Raw genomic sequence first — 21,633 nt, forward strand, 5'->3', positions numbered from 1 at the left:
TGCATCATAAAGAAGGACTTATAACCATATCCAGTGTTTTAAAACGCTGTGCTTTTAATAATCAGGGTGTGTAGGTGCAAAAAGTCCCACCCTTAGGAGCGGAGAAGAAAATTTTATGGTGGGATGGGGAGATGTATTTAGTTACATCCACAGAGCGGTAGTATTCGGGTCTATGCCCCAACAAAAAACTGAAGTTTCAAGAACTGTCAACTGAATAAACCAAACTGTTTCATCGACTTCTTTTACTTTCACACTCCCCTCCGAAAAAAACATTTATGTATTACTAAGAGGAGGGCGGGGAGGGGAAGTCGATAATTCACAAAGAACGGCCCTCTAAGAGAGGTCCTCCGAATTAACCTAAAGAGGTTTATCTCTTACCGTTCCCATTTTATTCCGTATATCCAACGTGACTATGTATCTATATACGCTATCTATCGCTGTCGACATAGTATCCATTATCTTTATAAATAAGGATAATACGTTTGAATTGATACGTATACGTGTGTGTTTAGAAAACTTACAAAGCATATGCACATCACCCGTTTCGGAAAGTATTTAGTATGTATAAACGTGTATAAAATATTAAATACTTAGAGGGGGAGGTAGAATTCCGCCAATCCCCTGATGTGTAATATGTTAGGATTTATAACGTCCCAAGCTGTTACGTAAATGCTAGTTACTTCATGTACAACAGATGGCAATAGGGGTGACCCACACCAAGATTGTGAACACAGCGTGATAGCAATACTGTGAATGTAGTGAGCGATCAAATAATAAATATATATAAAAACATCATACTTTCAATATGTTCATTGATTGGGAGACACAAACATGGAATCACAAAGTCTTCTACCTCTAGAAGTGGTGGCCTTTGAGCTACAAAAAAAACTGCACTAGCTTTGTGCTGCAACAAGTTTTTAGAAGAAAAAGAAGAAAATTATTAAACTCAATCATTTATTCATTGGTTATGATAAGGGTGCACACAATTATAAATTATACACGACGCAACAACAGTTATATAAGCCTTTGTATTAAGTCATCATGCAAGGTGACAAATATTTTCAGCTGTCAAGGTGGCAAAAAGAGTAAGAATACAAAATAAAAAAAAAGTATAACCCCAGAACAATCGTCGGTAATCAACCACTAACTATGTGATATTTTGGCTGAAACTACAATGATCCTGAATAATGATACCAAACAAAATAAGCCGAATAAGGAGTGAAAAGGATCACCATGTATATTTTAGAAGAAAAATTACTTCTTGACTGCATATTGCTAAAATTCGATGATATCAAAATCAATATTAATGTTAGATCCATTTTCAATGAAACTATTACTGAAAAGTGAAAAACAACATTTCCAGTGAAACATCACATCGGGTTTCCAAGAAATAAATCCTAAGATTCCTGTTAACAATGCTGTTATCTGTTGGGTTTTCAAGATTTGTAATTTCTCAAAAAGATATAAATAAGTGAACTAACCCCCTTACCCATAAAAACCCAGGTGTTGCAATCTTATATAGGGATAAAATAAATCTTTACATTTTCTTAATTAATTACTATATTCAATCATTTTAGCTTCAAAGGTGAAATACGTTAAGGTCTTAATCATCATACTGGCTTTTCAATTATTTCACCTAATTAACATATCCTTGGGTATAGTATTTAAGTAATTTGAATGACGGATGGCAGGATTTATTTAAATACCAAGGGGACAAAATTAGATCTCTAGTCTTGTCAATGGTGCCCGTATGGAGAAGGGGGTTAGGTTATACCTCACCTAAAGGTAAAATTTTGGTTTCAGGTCAGGTTTGATAAGGAACAGCTTCAAAATATCTATTTTTAATGTTTTTTCATGTTTATTAGTAAATTTTCAGTGATATCATAATTAATATTGATTAAAATTTAAAATTTTATAACTGATTAATAATTAATATAGATTTCCAAGGAAACTCTGATCAAAAAGGGAATTATTACCGTTCTAAGCAGATAATTTGCCAAGAAGCAATTCTTAGAAGGCTGGTAATAACACTCTTATCAGCAAAATTTTTCAATCTTAATTTTTTGTAAGCAAAATTTAAATAAATTCACTATTCACCTTTATTAGTAAAAGTACAGAAATTGGCTAACATCAGTAAACCATAATTTAGTTTGCAGATTTTAACATTATTCAGTTTACACAGCTGTCGAAGCAAAAACGGATAAAAAGCTTTAATTTATATAAGATATTATTCTGTTTAAGCATACAAAGCGAACAGGAGAGGAAAACCAAAAACAATTTTTGGAAAAATAAAAATTCTGCAAAAAAATCGACTGTCGAAACTTTTACGTAAAAATATATAATTGCTCAGCATAAATAATTAAATAATTTTGTTTCTAAATGTACTAATAGTTTAAGAAATAACAAAAAACAAAAAGAGAGATACATAAGTACTACCCATAAAAAATATTTTACTTTGTTTTTGAAGTTGGCGGACAGTAAACGTTCCAATCAAGGGTTTTTGACAATGGCTATTTCAATGGTATACTTTTTTATTTCAATTTTATATCATTTTGAAGGTTTTCAGGCTCTATTTGAAAATTTTTAAATACTTTTTCGTAAACACCAATTACTACCCAATTGAATCAGAACGAAAATCATTACTTTCAGAATGCGTGGGAAATATTTTCCGCTCTAAAACCTGACGAATGAAATTTCGGCTGCTATAGGCCGTTGTTCACTCTTTACTAGGTTAAACCTACTGTTGGAACAATGAAAATTAGTTAAATGGATAAATGAGATTCTACAAAATTCTTACCCCATCTGAGATTCCATATTAAGCTCACAAAATTTTATACCACGTTCTAGTTTTTGTTACTTTGTTTAAAAAAAAGATAATAAAAAAGCCTATAATTGAATTTCTACATTTATCTACTTGATTAATATTAATATTATAGCATTTTATTGTGCGTGTTTGATAAATATGTCACTACAGGTTTTGTTAACACCCCATAGAGAAAATAATTTATCAGAAACCAAATCTCGAAAAATAAGGAACATAAATAAGGAAAAATAAGGAAAAATAATATCACAAAAAGGGAAATAGGAGCACAAATGAAGTTAAAACAGCTAAACGTACTGAACTTGTTGTTACGTAACTCGAGCCCTTTAAACAAAACACTGGAAGAGTATGTGTAATAATTCTAGGATTAGGAATGTCCTCATTTAGGCAGTCTTCAGTATATCGTCTTTTCTAACCTGCGAAAAATGGATAAAATTAACATATAACGTGATTACGAAAAGACAACAATGGATCAAGAAAAACTCCTAAATAAAGATATGACTGAACCCTAGAAATTTTATTCTCACCAACCTGAAGCTCCTGGTACAATTTGGTACTAGATTATTAGAAGTAAATCATCGATTAATTGAAGTAAGAGTTATAATCAAATTTTCGATTAAAGTACATGAATCCCTCACTTTAACAGATATAGCTGTGTCATCTGCAAATAGAATTGCAAAACTAATATTTCCCCGAAAACATTGCGGAAGATCGTTAATATAAATCACAGATAAGAGCGGACCTAATAATGAACCCTGAGGGAAACCAATATCATTAAGGTTTTTTTTTAGACTAGACATTTCCCCCTCAACATCTACCGCAATTTTACGTCAAACAGGTGTGATTTTACCAAGTCTAGTCCTATCCCTCTTATGTCAACGTTTTCCATTTTATCATAAAGAATTTCATGGTTTAATATGTCAAATACTTTCTTAACATCATAGAAAACAGTAGACGCATGGAAATATGTTATTTTGTACATACGACAATAGATCACTCGTACTGTAACTTTGTTCACGATCCAATTCTACACATGTCGAAACAGCAGCGGTACGATTAGGTGAAGGCATTCCCAAATCCTGAAGAGGTTTGTTTGCCATACATACGCACAAATCTTCTATAATAACTAAAGTGTAGTTATAAATTTCTGATGTAAAATCAAAAGTCATATCTGACGTCTCTAACCGTTTTCGATGGAGTATATCTTCGGACATTTTCGATTTATATTTTTCCCATAACTCTGTAGGAGCTGAAGGAGAGCAAGTTGTTAGTATGATTCCAAACAATGCACGAATTTGACTTGGAGTTGACGTTTCGCACGCGTCATTGATGCAGTTATCCCAGTGTTGGTCATTCTCCAATAAATTCAGAGCTTGGCATGCACTACGGTAAGCGTCATGTATAGTACCGTTTACAGTTCTCAAATACTCAAAGGACATTCACCAAAAGCAGGCGTAGAAAGAAGCATTCATGTTAATTGGGGTGAACGGTGTAGAGTCTTCCTATCGTGGTATCTTTAAAGATGGTAGGTTGGCCGTCGACTGACTTACCCTGTTTTCGACGTTCAAATACTTTATTTTTAGTATTCCACGTGTAATACGAAGGCACTTCAGTATACAGCAGATTCTTTGCAAAATAATCATTTTTGCATAGCGAAAAGAAAGCAGTTAACTTTGTATCCGGTGGATTCAGGACTCTTTGTTGCACGTTGGATTCCGAAAAATAAACACGTTAACCATTCTTTAAATGTACCGCTAAGTGAACAACAGCTGGACTACGTTCATGTATCGGAAATGAAAGAATTCGCTAAACAGCTTCATTACTGCTTATGTATCTTCCAGCCTGATATTGTACGATTTCGTCGATATCTTTGATTTCGGACTGCAAGCCAAAAACTGCCATGTCACTGCCTTTGTTGACGTATTTACATATGTATTTGATTGCCTTTACGGAGTTATAGTATTCAACGTTTATGTGTGCATTAAATGTTTTTGATAATAATGGGGAATATGGAACAACCCACTGGTTATCTACTTCGATGGTGGTACCGTTACGCTTTTTTATTATTGCTGTTTTACCGCCATCTTCAGTAGATCTTCTTCTATATTGTGGGTAACCATCATTGCCAGTAATTGTGTTGGGTACTAAAGTCGAGGATATTGCTTTGAATGAATGAATGAATGACTGTATTTAAAGCCATTTTTCAGGCCGTATACATACATATATAACAACAAACAAACTAAATTATGTAACAATCGACTTTCGAATAACAAGACCCTTCCGGACAAAATTTGCCACTACTACTATATTTATTTTCAACGTCGACTTCAAAGTTCCAAGAAGGGGTTCACGACCATCCACCCCAAGAAAGCTCCCTCTTAACTCATTTAGCCCCTGACACCTGAAAAGAAAATGGTCTAGCCCATCAAGATCACCGCAAATTGGACAAGTATACCGCATTTCCGGGTGACACCTAATTTTCTAAATACCGTGAAGAGGGAGACAGTTTGCTCGCACCTGCATCCAAGACCTCAGGGATTCTTTTGGAATCCCTAATTTAAAATATAACTCTTCACCATAATTTTCTTTCACCTTATAGTAAGAACTTAAGCTTTCCGACTGGCTAAGGTCATTCCACCATTTCTGAATTTCTTGGTCTTCCGGCCTTGTTTGGATCTCTGAAAGAAAGACTTTTTGATCTGAGATTGGGCCCTCTCCTCCATTCCATGCATACGATAGACCTGTGCTGTTCAGTAGTTTTTTGACATGGAAGGGCCATGACGATTTTTGTCCCAGGGTAAGTAATTCATCATACGCTGCTCTGATGAGTCTTGAGGAGAGACATTGCAGTATTTTCAGCCAAAACATAATTAATTGGATCTGTCTATGTTTTCTCATGGAGAAAAGTCCCAAATCTTCCTTGATGAAAAGTGTGTGAGTTGAGACGTGCAGACCGAGCATTCGTTTAAAATATTGCAGCTGTAGAGTTTCTAATGAATTTGCCACTTCTAGGCCCCATACTTCCCCTCCATAGTGGAGGATTGGCCTTATTTTTGAGTTGAACATGTTTTTGTGCATCTTTAAGTCACCTATTCCCGTCAAATTACTGTTCCTGAACAGCGTTGCCATTGCTGCTTTTCCTCGATTTGCCATCTTTGTGCACCTTCCTTTGGCCATGCATGGTGAATTTTCGTTCAGTGCACCGCAAGGTCCATGTATCATATTTTTTACAACAATATCATATAACCCCTTATCGACATTTCCATCAGGTATTTCAGCGGAAACCACATCATCAATTTCATTAGAAGTAATTTTATAATGTAACCAGATTAGTGTATGTACGTGTGGCAATCCTCGTTTTTGCCATTCCACTGAGTACATCCAGAATCGCACTGACCCAAACACTTCAAGTTTTACTATGTAGTTTATCAGTGATTTCAACTTTTGCCGGAAGACACGGGCCGTAATGTCATGTCTATGAACCGCCGATTGTCCTTGAAGTAAAAGCTGCTGTATCTCGTCCCAAGATTGATTACATGTAAATGTAATAAATAAATCTGGACGACCATAGAGACGAACATACGCAATAGCATATTGAGCATATTCATGCATATGACGGGGACTGCCAGCATATGACGAAGGTAAAATCGTTAATCTTCCAACGTTTGTGGTATTATCGTCATTTACAACTGCATCTCGCAAATGAATGTATTGTTCAGAGCGGAGCTTGGTCTGATTCAGACGGATAAATAGCAAACGTTCTGATTCAATTTTTGCATACATATCAACGATGTATTGGTGAAACAATTGACGGCATTTAAAAATATAATTGTCTTCGTCCTGCCGAATCATTAGTCTATAGGAATAATAATGCATTGCACTGCATTTCTTATTCATTTCTTTCTTAGTGGCTGGATTTATCAATTTAATATTAAAGTGATAGCCGTCGGCTCCATCCCAAAAAATGATAGGATATTGTAGGGCATCGTAGCATCGATGAGTTTCAGCAATTCTCACCAACTGAGCGTTTCGCTTATGAAGAATAATATCTCGAGGTAAAAACTGATCACCGAACATAATGATTGCCACTTCGTCGATAGTTGGAGCATTGTATTTACGCACATGTTGGCCAGGAGGCGTTTTGTCAGCGGAAATAACAATTTTATGCGTATCAGTAGGCATCAAATCGATGGCTGTTTTGAACAGACGCGCAAAATTATTATTTTCGTGGAAAAGATGTTGCAATTGGGAAACAATTATCCTTTCAACGTCGGGAATTTCGCAACGTGCATTCAATTCAGAATTTCTATCACTGATGAAGTACAATTGTAAAAATTTATGATTCTCGCCTGAGAATGGTAGAAGGGATCCTGCTCTATGATAAATTTGCCCTTTTACTTTGAAAGTAGGCATAAATTGATCTGGATTTTCGATTTGGGCACCAAACGACGTCATTTGGAAACATGTTATATTTTCTGATTTTTGATAAAAAACGCTTAGATTCTGACGTAGTTCCAGTAAGGAAAGTCTTCAGTGGCTCTGGGGGTGCAGCCAGTTGAGAGGGTTTAACTTTTCCTGAGGCGCAACACATTCCCATTGTTTCACCATTAAATTTCAAGGCCTTGCAGTAGGGACAAATTTTAGACATAGTCCCGATTTGAACATATCTACTATAATCATCGACTGGGCTGTACCTGAATGCCATGCGATAATTTTCACGTTGCTCTTGTGATTCCTCGGCACGCTTTCTTTTGGCATCATCTCTTGAAGCCGCAAGCCTGTTTTCACGTTGCTCTTGTGATTCCTCGGCACGCCTTCTTTTTTCACTTTCTCTTTTAGCAGCAAGTCTGGTTTCGCGTTGCTCTGGTAGTTCCTCGACACGCCTTCGTTGATGGAAATTGCACATTCCTAATCTGGCATTATCTCTTGAAGCCGCAAGCCTGTTTTCACGTTGCTCTCGTGATTCCTCGGTAGGCTTTCTGTTCTTATTTTCTCTATCAGCCGCAAGCCTGTTTTCTTGCTGTTCTTGTGATTCCTCGGCACGCTTTCTTTTTTTACTTTTTCTATCAGCAGCAAGTTTTTTGGCATAGACTCTTTGAGCAGCTTCCTCGGCTGTTGCCATTGTAGGTTCTTCAGTCATCTTACAATTAAACATTTTTCCGTCCACGATCTTCTTGCAATTAAAAACTTGTCTTTGAACGAATTTCTTAAATACCTTTAATGACGTCATCGTCATAACAAACATGACGACAACTAACTTCATGACGACATGACGTCACTCGACAGACATAACACACATACAACTTATTTTTATACATATAGATATATATATATATATATATATATATATACTAGCTGTTGGGTGGCGCTTCGCGCCACCCCAACACCTAGTTGGTGGGGGCGCTTCGCGCCCCCCCCCAAGCCCCCCCCCCCGCGCGCGTAAGTCGTTGCGCGCCATATTAGTTACACGCCATTGTAGTTGTGTCCCTATGTCCCACCTGTGAATATAGATAGATGTATATATATATATATATATATATATATATATATATATATATATATATATATATATATATATATATATATATATATATATATATATATATATATATATATATATATATATATATATATATATAAAAATAAGTTGTTTGTCTGTCTGTCGACTGACGTCATTATAAGGATTGAGCTGTATGTCCTCATGAAGTTGTTTGTCGTCTGACGTCATGTTTGTCGACTAACGAAACTACAGACCGGGACACAAATGACGTGTTATGTCTGTTATAACGTAATAGAGGCAACAATCTTGACAGGGCCTTTTGAGGGTGAGGCTTTTCTTATTCCACGCATTATCATGATTCCAATGGATCTGCCTTTTCAACCTAAAAGATTGCAATTCCCAATTTGATTAGCATATTTAGTTTTCAGTCCAGAACCACTAAAGCTATTATGTAAATATCAAAAATATTTATGTTGTCTGAGCAATAATTTTTAGTTTTTATTTCAAAATAGAAAATTACCTGAAAATTTTAGAATTATATCTATCTATATATATATAAAAATAAGTTGTCTGTCTGTGGATCAGGTGACGTCATGTTTCTGTGTCGACTGGCGTCATGAAGTTAGTTGTCGTCATTTTTGCTATGACGGTGACGTCATTAAATATATTTAAGACATATATGTTCACGTAGAAATCTATTAATGTTTAAGTTTAAAATGACTGATGAACTTACAATGGCAAAAGCCAATGAAGATGCTCAAAGAGTCTATGCCAAAAAACTTGCTGCTGATAGAGAAAGTCAGAAAAGAAAGCGTGCCGAGGAATCAAAAGAACAGCAAGGAAACAGGCTAAGTTTAAAATGACTGATGAACTTACAATGGCAAAAGCCGATGAAGATGCTCAAAGAGTCTATGCCAAAAAACTTGCTGCTGATAGAGAAAGTCAGAAAAGAAAGCGTGCCGAGGAGTCAAAAGAACAGCAAGGAAACAGGCTTGAGGCTAAAGAACGCAAAACCGCGCAGTTAGATGAAGATCCACCTGGACAGCGAGAGTCAAAACATATCAAAACTGAAAATGATAAAATAAGTTGTTTGTCTGTCTGTCGACTGACGTCATTAGGATTGAGCTGTATGTCGTCATGAAGTTAGTTGTCGTCATGTTTGTTATGACGACGTCATGTTTGTCAACTGATGAAATTACAGACCGGAACACCGGGACACAAATGACGACCAGGACACCAGGAAACAGGGAACATAAATGACGACCGGGACACTCAAAGAGAAATTGCAGACAGGGACACCGGGACACAAATAACGACCGAATCTATCTATATATATATAAACAACCGTTGGGGGACATATAAATAGATTGTCAGGTTTACCGACTCTTGAACATGCAACATAAAAAAAAACTAAAAACTGAAAAACAAAAAAAAATGACGTCATGAAGTTAGTTGCCGTCATTTTTGTTATGACGGTGACGTCATTAATGGTATTTAAGACATGCGTTCACAGAAAAATGTTTAATTGTAAAATGACTGAAGAACCTACAATGGCAACAGCCGAGGAAGCTGCTCAAAGAGTCTATGCCAAAAAACTTGCTGCTGATAGAGAAAGTAAGAAAAGAAAGCGTGGATATAACCGGGAATATAAATGACGACCGGGACACAGGGACACAACTACAACGGGGACGCCGGGGGCACAGGCGAGATATATAATTGACGACTGAGACACAGGGATTGTTTGAATAGAAATTACAGACCGGGACACAAATGACGACAGGGACACAGGGAATATAAATGACGACCGGGACACTCAAAGAGAAATTACAAACTGGGACACCAGGACACAAATGACGATCGGGACACAGGGAATATAAATGCTATTTATATGCACAGACAATGGGACAGCGAAGAATGTTGTATATTCGCATGTTTTACGTAGTTAAAAATATATATTTATATCTATCTCTATTCACAGGTGGGACACAGGGACACAGCTACAATGGCGCGTAACTAATATGGCGCGTAACGACTTACGCGCGCGGGGGGGCTTGGGGGAGCGCGAAGCGCCCCAACCAACTAGGTGTTGGGGTGGCGCGAAGCGCCACCCCAACAGTTATTATATATATATATGTTTTTCACTACGTAAAACTTGCGAATATACAACATTCTTTGCTGTCCCATTGTCTGTGCATATAAATAGATTGTCACGTTTACCGACTCTTGAACATGCAACATATAATGGTCCATGGGAAAACAATCCATACCTCATGATTCTAATGATTGCCCTTGAGCTTTGTTGATGGTGATTGCTAATCGACCATTCCCTGTGTCGCCGTCGTCATTTATATATCCCCCTGTGCTCCCCGGCGTCCCCGTTGTAGTTGTGTCCCTGTGTCCCGGTCGTCATTTATATTCCCTGTGTCCTGGTCGTCATTTGTGTCCCGGTGTTTCAGTCTGTGATTTCTCTTTGAGTGTCCCGGGCGTCATTTATATTCCTTGTGTCCCGGTCGTCATTTGTGTCCCGGTGTCCCGGTCTGTATATACATTCGTTTTTGAATTGGTCTTTTTTTTATTTTTTAGTTTTTTACCTTTTTTTAGTTTTTTTAGTTATACCTCATGAATCTAATGATTGCCCTTGAGCTTAGTTGATGCTGATTGCTAATCGAACATTCCCTGTGTCCCCGTCGTCATTTATATATCCCCCTGTGCCCCCCGGCGTCCCTGTTGTAGTTGTGTCCCTGTGTCCCAGTCGTCATTTATATTCCCTGTGTCCCGGTCGTCATTTGTATCCCGGTGTCCCGGTCTGTATATACATTCGTTTTTGAAATGGTATATGATGAAATAAATTTTTGTATCTTTCCCCTTTTTTTCTTTTTATTTTTTTTATATTTTTTTTAGTTTTGTTTTTCTCCTTTATTTTTCATTTTTTTTTTCCTTTTTTTCCTTTTTTTTATTTTTTTTTTCTTTTTAGTTTTTTTAGTTTTTTAGCTTTTTTAGTTTTTTGATTAGTTTTTAGTTTTTTACCAGATTAAATTAGAAATAGTCGTTTTCCCGATTTGACCATCTGGGGGGGGGGGGGGGTGGGAGTGGGGGCCCGGTTAATTCGCAAAAAATAGAAAAAATGAAGTATTTTTAACTTATCAGCGGGTATTTGGATCTTAATGAAATTTGATGTTTGGAATGATATTGTGTCTTAGAGCTCTTATTTTAAATCCCGACCGGATCTGATGACATTGGGGGGAGTTGGAGGGGGAAAACCTAAAGTCCCGGTTTTTCTACTTTAGGCACTTCCAGGTAAGCTAGGACGATGAAATTTGGCAAGCGTATCAGGGACCGGACCAGATTAAATTAGAAATAGTCGTTTTCCCGACTTGACCATCTGGGGGGGGGGGGGTAGGGGCCGGTTAATTCGGAAAAATAGAAAAAATGAAGGATGAAACTTGATGGGAAAAATAAGCGCAAGTCCCAGATACATGATTGACATAATCGGAACTTATTTGCTCTCTTTGGGGTAGTTGGGGGGGGAGTAAGTCTTAAAAATTAGAAAAATGAGGTATTTTCAACTTACGAACGGGTGATCAGATCTCAATGAAATTTGATGTTTAGAAGGATATCGTGTCTTAGAGCTCTTATTTTAAATCCCGACCGGATCTGGTGATGGGGGCGGGGAGTTGGGAGGGGGAAACCTAAAACTTGGAAAACACTTAGATTGGAGGTATCGGGATGAAACATGGTGGGAAAAATAAACACAAGTCCTAGATAGATGATTGACAGAAACGGAACGGATCCGCTCTCTTTTGGGTAGTTGGGGGGGGGGGGTTAATTCTGAAAAATTAGAAAAAATGAGGTATTTTTAACTTACGAACGGGTGATTGGATCTCCATGAAATTTGATTTTTAGAAGGATATCGTGGCTCAAAGCTCTTATTTTAAATCCTGACCGGATCTGGTGACATTGGGGGAAGTTTGGGGTGGGGAGACCTAAAATGATGGGAAACGCTTAGATTAGAGGGATTGGGATGAAACTTGGTTGGAAAAATAAGCAAAAGTCTTGCATACGTAATTTACATAATTGGAACGGATCCGCTATATTGGGGGGGGGGTAATTCTGAAAAATAAGAAAAATAACGTATTTTTAACTTACGAAGGAGTGATCGGATCTTCATGAAACTTCATATTTAGAAGGACCTCGTAACTCCGATATCTTATTTTAAATCTCAACCGGATCAAACGTAATTGGGGGGGGGGGGCAGTTGGGGGGACCGGAAATCTTAGAAAATACTTAAAGCGGTGAGATCAGGATGAAACTGGATGGGAAGAATAGAAACCTGTCTAAGATACGTGACTGACATAACTGGACCGTCTAACTTTAGGTTCTGACCTTCTCACAAGTGCCAAATGAGCTCTTGGCTCTTCCGACCTCGTACCATATGAGCTCTCGGCTCTTCCGACCTCGTCACAAGTGCCATATGAGCTCTTAGCTCTTGTTTCTTTTTAGTTTTTTTTTAGTTTTTACCTTTTTTTTAGTTTTTTTTAGTTTTTTTTTTAACTTATGTCCTGGTCGTCATTTATACTCGCTGTGTCCCGGTCGTCATTTGTGTCCCGGTGCTTTGTTGATGGTGATTGCTAATCGAACATTCCTTGTGTCCCGGTCGCTTTCTCTTTGAGTGTCCCGGTCGTCATTTATATTCCCTATGTGCCGGTGTCCCGGTCGTCATTTGTGTCCCGATGTCCCGGTCTGTAATTTCGTCAGTCGAAAACATGACGTCAGTCGACACACAAACATGACGTCACTCGACAGACACACACACACACAGACAACTTATTTATATATATATATATATATATATATATATATATATATATATATATATATATATATATATATATATATATATATATATATATATATATAAGCGATCGAATAATGAACACATGAGCTATGAACAAACATACATTTTATTTAGAAAGTAAACAAACCAAGTTTCAAAGTTGAGGTGTAGCAGTAAGGAATAAGAAGAAACAACAAAAGGTCTCTTCATTTATGGTTGTATGTTATACAGGCACGAATCTTAAGTATTTCCAGTTTGACATTTTTTTTCTGCCCAAAATTCAGAAAATGAAAAGCGCCAGCTTAAAAATTATAAAGATCCTCGTCTTTTCTCTTATTTTGAGATTAAATTCTAACATTGAACACCAGATTCAAAATGGAAAAAATCAGCATTCCGATAAAAATTATATACATGGTAGAAATGATACAAAGTAAAAGGCATGGAACAAGCGAGATCGGGAACTTTCGAGCCAGTCTCCCTGCCGGGGATGTTATGTGAATAGTTTTAAATATATATAGTTAAAGAATAATAATAAAGAACTTGAGAATTACATTGAACTGCAAACAAAAATGTTACACTACGAAACCTGCAGTTAGAAGACAAATCAAAATTACAAAAGAGCATGCCTGGCTCTTACTGAATTACATAGCAACGTAATTAAAGCAAAAATATAATCACCGGGAAAACCGATAAATTTTTTTTTGTATCTATGACGTCATGCGAAATTACACAAGAGGTTGAATGAATCCGAACAGCTAAAGCAAAAGGCATGGACAAAATTTACGAGGTAATGATGAAAAAAAATTATCCACAACGAGATCTGTGGTTAGGAGACATGCACCAACAAGCACCACAATGAAATTATACAAAAGGATGAATGAATCCGAACATCTCAAGCAAAAGGCATGGAAATGAAAATGACGGACAACAAAATCTGCGGTTAGGCAAAACTCAATTCGATTGAAATTACTGATTTGCCACCCTATGACGTAAACTAAAGAATCATCATTAAATGCACAGATTTTTTTTTCAGAGGGTATATGCAACGGAACATGCCTGGTTACTACTGAATTATATAACAACGTAATTAAAGCAAAAATAATGACTTCAAGCGAGAATGACATTGAACTGCAAACGAAAACGCTGCACAACGAAACCTCCGGTTAGAAGAAAGATCAAAATTACAATAGAGAGAAGGTACGTGTCATCATAGCGTCTGCGAAGGATATGCAGGAAGCAGGAATTGAATTCACATCAATGACTTAAGACTAAAGAATAAGACAATAAATACGTCATTTAAATTTTGATATTTCAGAGGGTATATGCAATGGAACATGTCTGGTTGCTACTGAATTATATAAGAACGTAACCAAACAAAAATATAATTACTGGGGAAAAGCTGAAAAAGAAGTTCATTGGTATTTGTGACGTCGTGCGAAATTATACAACAGTATGAATGAGTTCAAAAAGCAAAAGCGAAAGCCATAGAAAAAATGTATGAGAGAACAAAGACGTCTGTGGTTAGACGATATGGGAAAACAAGCATTACAACAAATCTCAAATGAAAATGATGGACAACGAAGCCTGCAATTATGAATTTTTTGACGAAACAATCTGCATTTAAAATGCGATAGCGAGAATAATCGAATCGTAAAAGAAATCAGCGGTTAGAAGAGGACAACAGAGAGAATCACACAGAACCTAAGGAGATCCTATAAAATGTATCATTCTATGGAAGGATAAACAGGAAGCAGGAATTGAACTGACGCAAGGATTTCTTAATTTAACTGAAATTGCTGATTCACCAGCCCATGACTTAAAACCAATGAGAAGCCTGATAACTATGCCAATGCATAATTTGAGAATTAAATATATACAAGCCTGCCGTCTGTCGTTTCCCCGCCAAATGTTTAATAGCACCAAAATTGTCAAATAAAAATTAAAGTTACCTGAAAAGTAACACAGGAGAGCCAAGATCGTGAGGAGGGCATAATATCAACCATCTCCCATTTGTCCACGTCTGGGTTGTATCGTTCAATTGTATCATGATATTTATCCCAACCTTCTTCTCCTCCGAGCACATAAATGTAGCCATTCGTCATCGAAACACCTTAAAAACGGAAATAAGAACACCTGGGAAATGCAGCAATTTATGTTCCGCAAAATCACAAACATTTATAAAAACTTTAGCGAAACTTTAAAGGACTGATAAACGTATCAAAAATGATAGCATTGAACACACCTTTAAAATGATGGAATAAAATTATGGATAAAAATATAATTAAAAATTTCATTTAGTACTTTTTTATATATCACATACATACATAAAACGTTTCATCTCCAAAAGATTCTCATAAATCAAATTACAAAATTTACGTTCTATATAAAAAAAATATACAATTACATAAGAAACCAAAGCCACGATTAACAAGTTATAAATACGAAACTAGTTAAAATTTAAATCAAAAAAGATAATAATGCAGCCTGGACGATAAAATTACAAGCATATAAAATTAATATACGAAAAATTATAAAAACTATAATTTCAAAGCAGTTTCCTTCTATGGGCTCATTTGTCCAAACAATGTTGCACTGGGCAAACAGCTGCGCCCTCCGGCACATACATGAAGCAAAGATGCAGGACGAAGGCACGTGAAGGAAAGTCAACTGTCTGAGGCACAAAACCGTTCCATTAATGAAAGGCAGCCCATATCTCCTTGTTAGGCAGATATTCCCAAAATAGATGCAAGTTTTATGGGCACTTGCTTAAGAACAAGTTTTTACAAATTTCCATTTTGAACAAGAATCTTTAAGGCAGGGACTTTTTCAAATGATGTTTCGCTTTAGAGAGGTCAAGGTAGTTTCATCAGTTACTTAAATTTGACGAGCTTTGTGTTCTTAAGCAGATACGAGTCTCAATTTGACCAATGCCTGAGTCATCTAAAGTCAAATTGACTAACAAGTCTGAGTGACTCAATATCGGCTGTCAATAAAAAAAAACGAATGTCTACGAATGATATCTGTTCATCCTTAATTTGAACTTCAAATTTGTACCACAGAAGCGGAAAATTGAAATGGCAAAACATCGTTTCGAAAAGCCATTTCAATAATAATTTGCTTTCAAGTTTCATACTAATACCATATCTTTGAATGTCTTTGTTTCTTTTCAAAACCCATTTGACGGATAGGGAAACTGCTCCTTGAAGCTTTCATCCTTTCTAATTTCAGAAAGATTCTATTAGCCTTTGCTCCAATTGATAAACCACAAAATTTACGCTTGAAACATGAACAGCGTACAACTAGACAAATCAAACATTTCGTGGTAACGAACTGTAGTAAGGAGCGACCCGGCTCAATAGTAACCAAAACTCTAAAAAATGGAATTTTGATACCAATAGTAACATCAAAAGAATCGCATTTTAATGCTGATTTTAAATATACAAGTTTCATCAAGATCAGTTATACCCATCAAAAGTTACGAGCCTGAGAAAATTTGCCTCATTTTAGAAAATTAGGGAGGGAAAAACTAGGGAGGAACACTCCCTAAAAGTCAAACAATCTTAACGAAAGTCACACCATCAGATTCAGCGTATCAGAGAACCTTAATTTAGAATTTTCAAGCTCCTATCTACAAAAATGTGGAATTTCGCATTTTTTGCCAGAAGACAGATCACGGATGCGTGTTTTTTGTTTTCTTGTTTTTTTTTTGTTTTTTTTTTTTTTTTCCCAGGGGTGATCGTATCGACTAAGTGGTCCTAGAATCTTGCAAGAGGGCTCATTCTAACGGAAATTAAAAGTTCTAGTGCCCTTTTTAAGTGAACAAAAAAATTGGAGGGCACCTAGGCCCCCTCCCACGCTCATTTTTCCCCAAAGTCACCAGATCAAAATTCTGAGATAGCCAATTTATTCACCATAGTCGAAAAACCTAATAACTATGTCTTTAGGGACGACTTACTCCCCCGCAGTCCCCGTGGGAGGGACTGCAAGTTGAAAACTTTGACCTATGTTTACATATAGTAATGGTTACTGGGAAGTGTACAGACGTTTTCAAGGGGATTTTTTTGGTTTAGGGGGGAGAGTTGAGGGGGGGTTACGTGGGAGGATATTTCCATGGAGACTTCTCATGGTAAAAGAAAATTTCAATGAAGGGGGCGCAGGATTTTTTAGCTTTATTTGAAAAAACAATGAAAAAATAAATATGAAAAGTTTTTCCACTGAAAGTAAGGTGATTATGTTCAAATAGTGAACGAGTGTTCATTATTACAACGGCAATAACAAACAACCAAAAAATAATAATAATAAAAGCGTATTCGTATCTTTTTCAGCTGTTGTACCCGTTTTTCAAGACTTTTTTCTTTATTACAATTTAGGTTGACCTAGTCTAGGCATTTTCATTTAGAAATGAGATACGTGACAAAAATCAGGCAGATGCACGTGATGAACAATGGCTTAAACGTGAAATTAGACCACGTTTAGTTCTAACCCATATTTGGTAGTGGACCTGAAACACATTAAAAGTGCCCACCAGTTTATAAACCTGTTCCTTCAATAGATTTTGCTATCACGTTGAGAACCAATTGAGCAGGTATCCGGTTTTTTCAATCAATGGGTTCACTCTGCTACAAAACAAGTAGAAACTAACCAGAATTCCACATACTGTAGGCTATAGGCAGGGTTGCCACCACTAGTGATTTATCACTATTTCTAGTGATTTTTTATATTGCCTAAACAAAACAAAAACACTATATCAGCACATAAATCACTAGATTATTGAAGAAAATCACTAAATCAACCAAAAAATTAGAATCTAGTGATTTCTTTATCACCGGGCGGCGTCCCTGACTATGGGGATAAGCTTTACTGGAAATTCAGTTCAACAAATGGGCATACTTATAAACTCAATTTTTATTATCATAATTATAATAAAAAAGAAACGAGCAAGAAAACAAAAAAAAACTGAAAAAATTGAAAAGCACTAATTTAGACGGTCACTAGTAGATTTCACGGCTTCCGTATTTGACATAGAAAAACAATGTCTTTATTTTTCCATCACGCAAGTTTTTATTCGTTTTTAGTCCAATATCAATTTATAGCATTTATTTTATGATCAGTTATAATATAGGAATAGCATATTGTATAGGGACAAGCTTACTGAAAATTCGCATTAAGTGAATTCTGTATTTGACAAAGAAAAGCAGTGTTTGGTTTTACCGCGCAGCTTTTCATAGTTTGTTGATAATGCTATTTTTGATGCTATATCTGTATTATTTTATATTACATATTAGATTAAATTTCCATATTACGTTCATGTATCTATATTATATTACTTCTTAAATTATTCTAAAGTCATGACAAGGGACGGTATATTTTGTCAAGCGAAAACGACCAGGCGACGCCCTCGTGTGAAATACGGCTGGTATGTCTGAATGAAAGCAGAATTATATAAATGTTTCTAGAAGGATTATTTTTCCAAATAAGGGCACCATTTCACGAAAATTTAGGAACGGGCAAAGATTTCTTTCGATTTTTTCAATTAATATACAAAAAAATTATCAAAATATTTTTTCGCTTTTTTCAATAGCTTTTTTCAATTTTTTCAATAGGGAGATTTTTTTTCGTTTTTTTCAATAACAAATACCAAAAGTTATTTTTCACAAGCTACGAGGGGTGATTGCTCCCCTCTCAATTGGTGATTGCCCCCTCCCCCAATTGGCACTCCTGAATCTCAAAAAAGCTGATATGCTACTTTACAAGATCTTTAGGACAAGTCACATGGTACTTATCTGTTAGCCAGTACACACTCGAGAATTTGAATCTATAAAATCAAACAATAACCAGTTTAGGTACTTATCTCTTATAGCCACCACATTCAAGAAGTGAAGTCGGGTTAATCCTAATGAAATTGAAAGCTTTTATTTAACATAGTTTCGCTGGCCGGAAAAAAACACGTTTTCGTCTCAAATCCGAACCAGAAACGAACGGAATTCCGCCAACGTGAAGACGCTTTATAAAATCGCATAAACGTAAAATATGACCACCTAGGTGAAATTTGATTCTGGAAAAGTTAGGTTAATCCTAATGAAATAGAAAGCTTTTGTTTGTCTTAAACACAGTTTCGCAGGCCAGAAAAACCACGTTTTCACCTCAAATCAGAATCAGAAACAAACCGAATTCCGCCAGCGTGAAGACTCTTTATTCAATCGCGTATACGTAAAATATGACTACCCAAGTGAAATTTGACTCCAGAAAAATGAAATCTAAACCAACGTAAAAGAATTAACACGTTAATGATAAAACATTGTTTCCCTGTTTACACCCTCCCCCCCCCGCCCGAAAAAAATCTATGTACATGAACATAAGCTGAAATGTACTATTAAGCCTAAAATGAAACGTATGAAACAATAAAAACAAATTAAAAAAAAATATATAAAGACTAAATAATTAAAAAGAAGGCCTGTTTAAAGCAAACTGCTATTTTGAAAGACACAGCGAAGGGAGTTAATAAGGTCAATTAAATGTTTTATTCTTTTTGGAGGGGGAGGGAGATAAACCTTGAACAAAGATTATGATGAAAGCACAAAAGATTACTATTGTGCAGACACTGCATAGTGTTGTTATATTTAAAATTCCCTAATAAAAAAATTACGGTGTGTTCAAGATATGTATTTTCATGCTAGATTTCAAAATGAGAAGACTAAATCCCGCTCCCTTTTCCTAGTGCTCTTCTGTAAGCTCAAGACACAGTCTTAATATAAGTACGTATAAAAACAGTACAATAATAAACAACTTTTGCACCTATAAAAAAAAGAAAAAAAAAACTCTCGTGTAATCAAGAATTTTCTGTGTGTTCCGTTTTCAAACAAATCGTTCTTACCGGCCCTTTCAAAAATTTACTTAGAAAATGGGAAGAATAAACTTGTATAGGTCGAGACTCTTATAAGCCAGAAAAAAGCAAAATCTGAGCGGTTCGTTTAGAGCCAACAAAAGGAACAAAAACTTTAGCCACAACTTCGTTCAGATAATATCTCTGTTTCTCTGTGGTTTGAAACAAGCCGAAAAATACAATTTCGGACCACCAGATCCAAATAACTGGGTAAACCGTGACGTTTATAGGGGGTAGGAGTCTGGAAGTTCAAACTTCATCCTATTTGCCGCATCAGTTTTCGCCACGCATAAAATAAAGCCTTGCAAGCGCTTTATAACGTCATACAAAAACTTTTACGAAGCAAAAATCCATATTTGTATGAGGAAGAACGTTGGATAGCTTTTCAGTTATGCAAAAAGTTTGAATGAGTAGAGGGTTTACAAAATTCTGTACCCTTTAAGTAAATGTTTTGGCCCAAGGTATGCTGAGACGAGGACACTTACCTGGTCTGTAACGTCGCTCAATCATCGGTGCTTTATCCTCCCAGACACCTCTAGCTATATCGAAGCACTCGACCTTGTTAGTGTTTGTGGCGGTACCCTGCCATCCTCCTAAAGAGAAAAAAACAAACAGACTATTACAAAAGAAAAAGTAACATCTCTATTTCTGCACGGCAAAAGAAAACATACTTTCACGTTGGCCACGTTGTTTCACGTTCATTCAGCGTACTGTCTAGTAGTTGGATTAGCGTGAAATCCGCCCTTTTCAAACAGTTCGTGGTAACGAACTGTAGTAAGGAGCGACCCGGCTCAATAGTAAACGAAATTCTAAAAAACGGAATTTTGATACTAAAATATACATCAAAAGAATCAGACTTTCATGCTGATTTTAAATATATAAGTTTCATCAAATTTAGTCTTTGTCATCAAAAGTTACGAGCCTGAAAAAATTTACCTTATTTTAGAAAATAGGGAAAAACACCCCCTAAAAGTCACAGAATCTTAACGAAAATCGCACCATCGCATTCGGCGTATCATAGAACCCTATAGCAAAATTTTCAAGCTCCTATCTACAAAAATGTGGAATTTCGTATTTTTTGCCAGAAGACAAATCACGGGTGCGTGTTTATTTGTTTGTTTGTTTTTTTTTTTTTTTTCTTTTCCCCAGGGGTCATCATATCGACCAAGTGGTCCTAGAATGTCGCAAGAGGGCTCATTCTAACTGAAATGAAAAGTTCTAGTGCCCTTTTTAAGTGGCCGAAAAAATTGGAGGGCACCTAGGCCCCCTCCCACGCTCATTTTTTCTCCAAAGTCGACAGATCAAAATTTTGAGATAGCCATTTTGTTCCGCATAGTCAAAAACCTTAATAACTATGTCTTTGGGAATGACTTACTCCCCCACAGTCCCTGGGGGAGGGGCTGCAAGTTACAAACTTCGACCAGTGTTTACATATGATAATGGTTATTGGGAAGTGTACAGTCGTTTTCAGGGGATTTTTTTTTTTGGTTTTGGGGGTGGGTTGAGGGGAGGGGGCTATGTGGGAGGATCTTTCCATGGAGAAATATGTCATGGGGGAACAGAAATTCAATGAAAAGGGCGCAGGATTTTCTAAA

The 21,633-nt window shown here is 36.3% G+C and overlaps 1 protein-coding gene across 2 annotated transcripts in view; it reads right to left on the minus strand.

The window, feature by feature from the left end:
* Positions 1-937: 937 nt before the first annotated feature.
* LOC136033292 (kelch-like protein diablo) overlaps positions 938-21,633 on the minus strand; it is a 112,008-nt gene continuing 91,312 nt past the window's right edge. For both annotated transcript variants that reach the window (XM_065714056.1, XM_065714057.1), the window contains exons 11-13: positions 20,524-20,631; positions 15,105-15,265; positions 938-3,237 (exon numbers count right to left, since the gene is read on the minus strand). In XM_065714056.1, the coding sequence (XP_065570128.1) occupies positions 3,205-3,237; positions 15,105-15,265; positions 20,524-20,631 (302 nt within the window). In that variant the 3' untranslated portion in view covers positions 938-3,204. The remainder of the gene's footprint in view (positions 3,238-15,104; positions 15,266-20,523; positions 20,632-21,633) is intronic.

The sequence above is a fragment of the Artemia franciscana genome, chromosome 11 (genome assembly GCF_032884065.1).
Source record: "Artemia franciscana chromosome 11, ASM3288406v1, whole genome shotgun sequence".
Taxonomy (NCBI): domain Eukaryota; kingdom Metazoa; phylum Arthropoda; class Branchiopoda; order Anostraca; family Artemiidae; genus Artemia; species Artemia franciscana.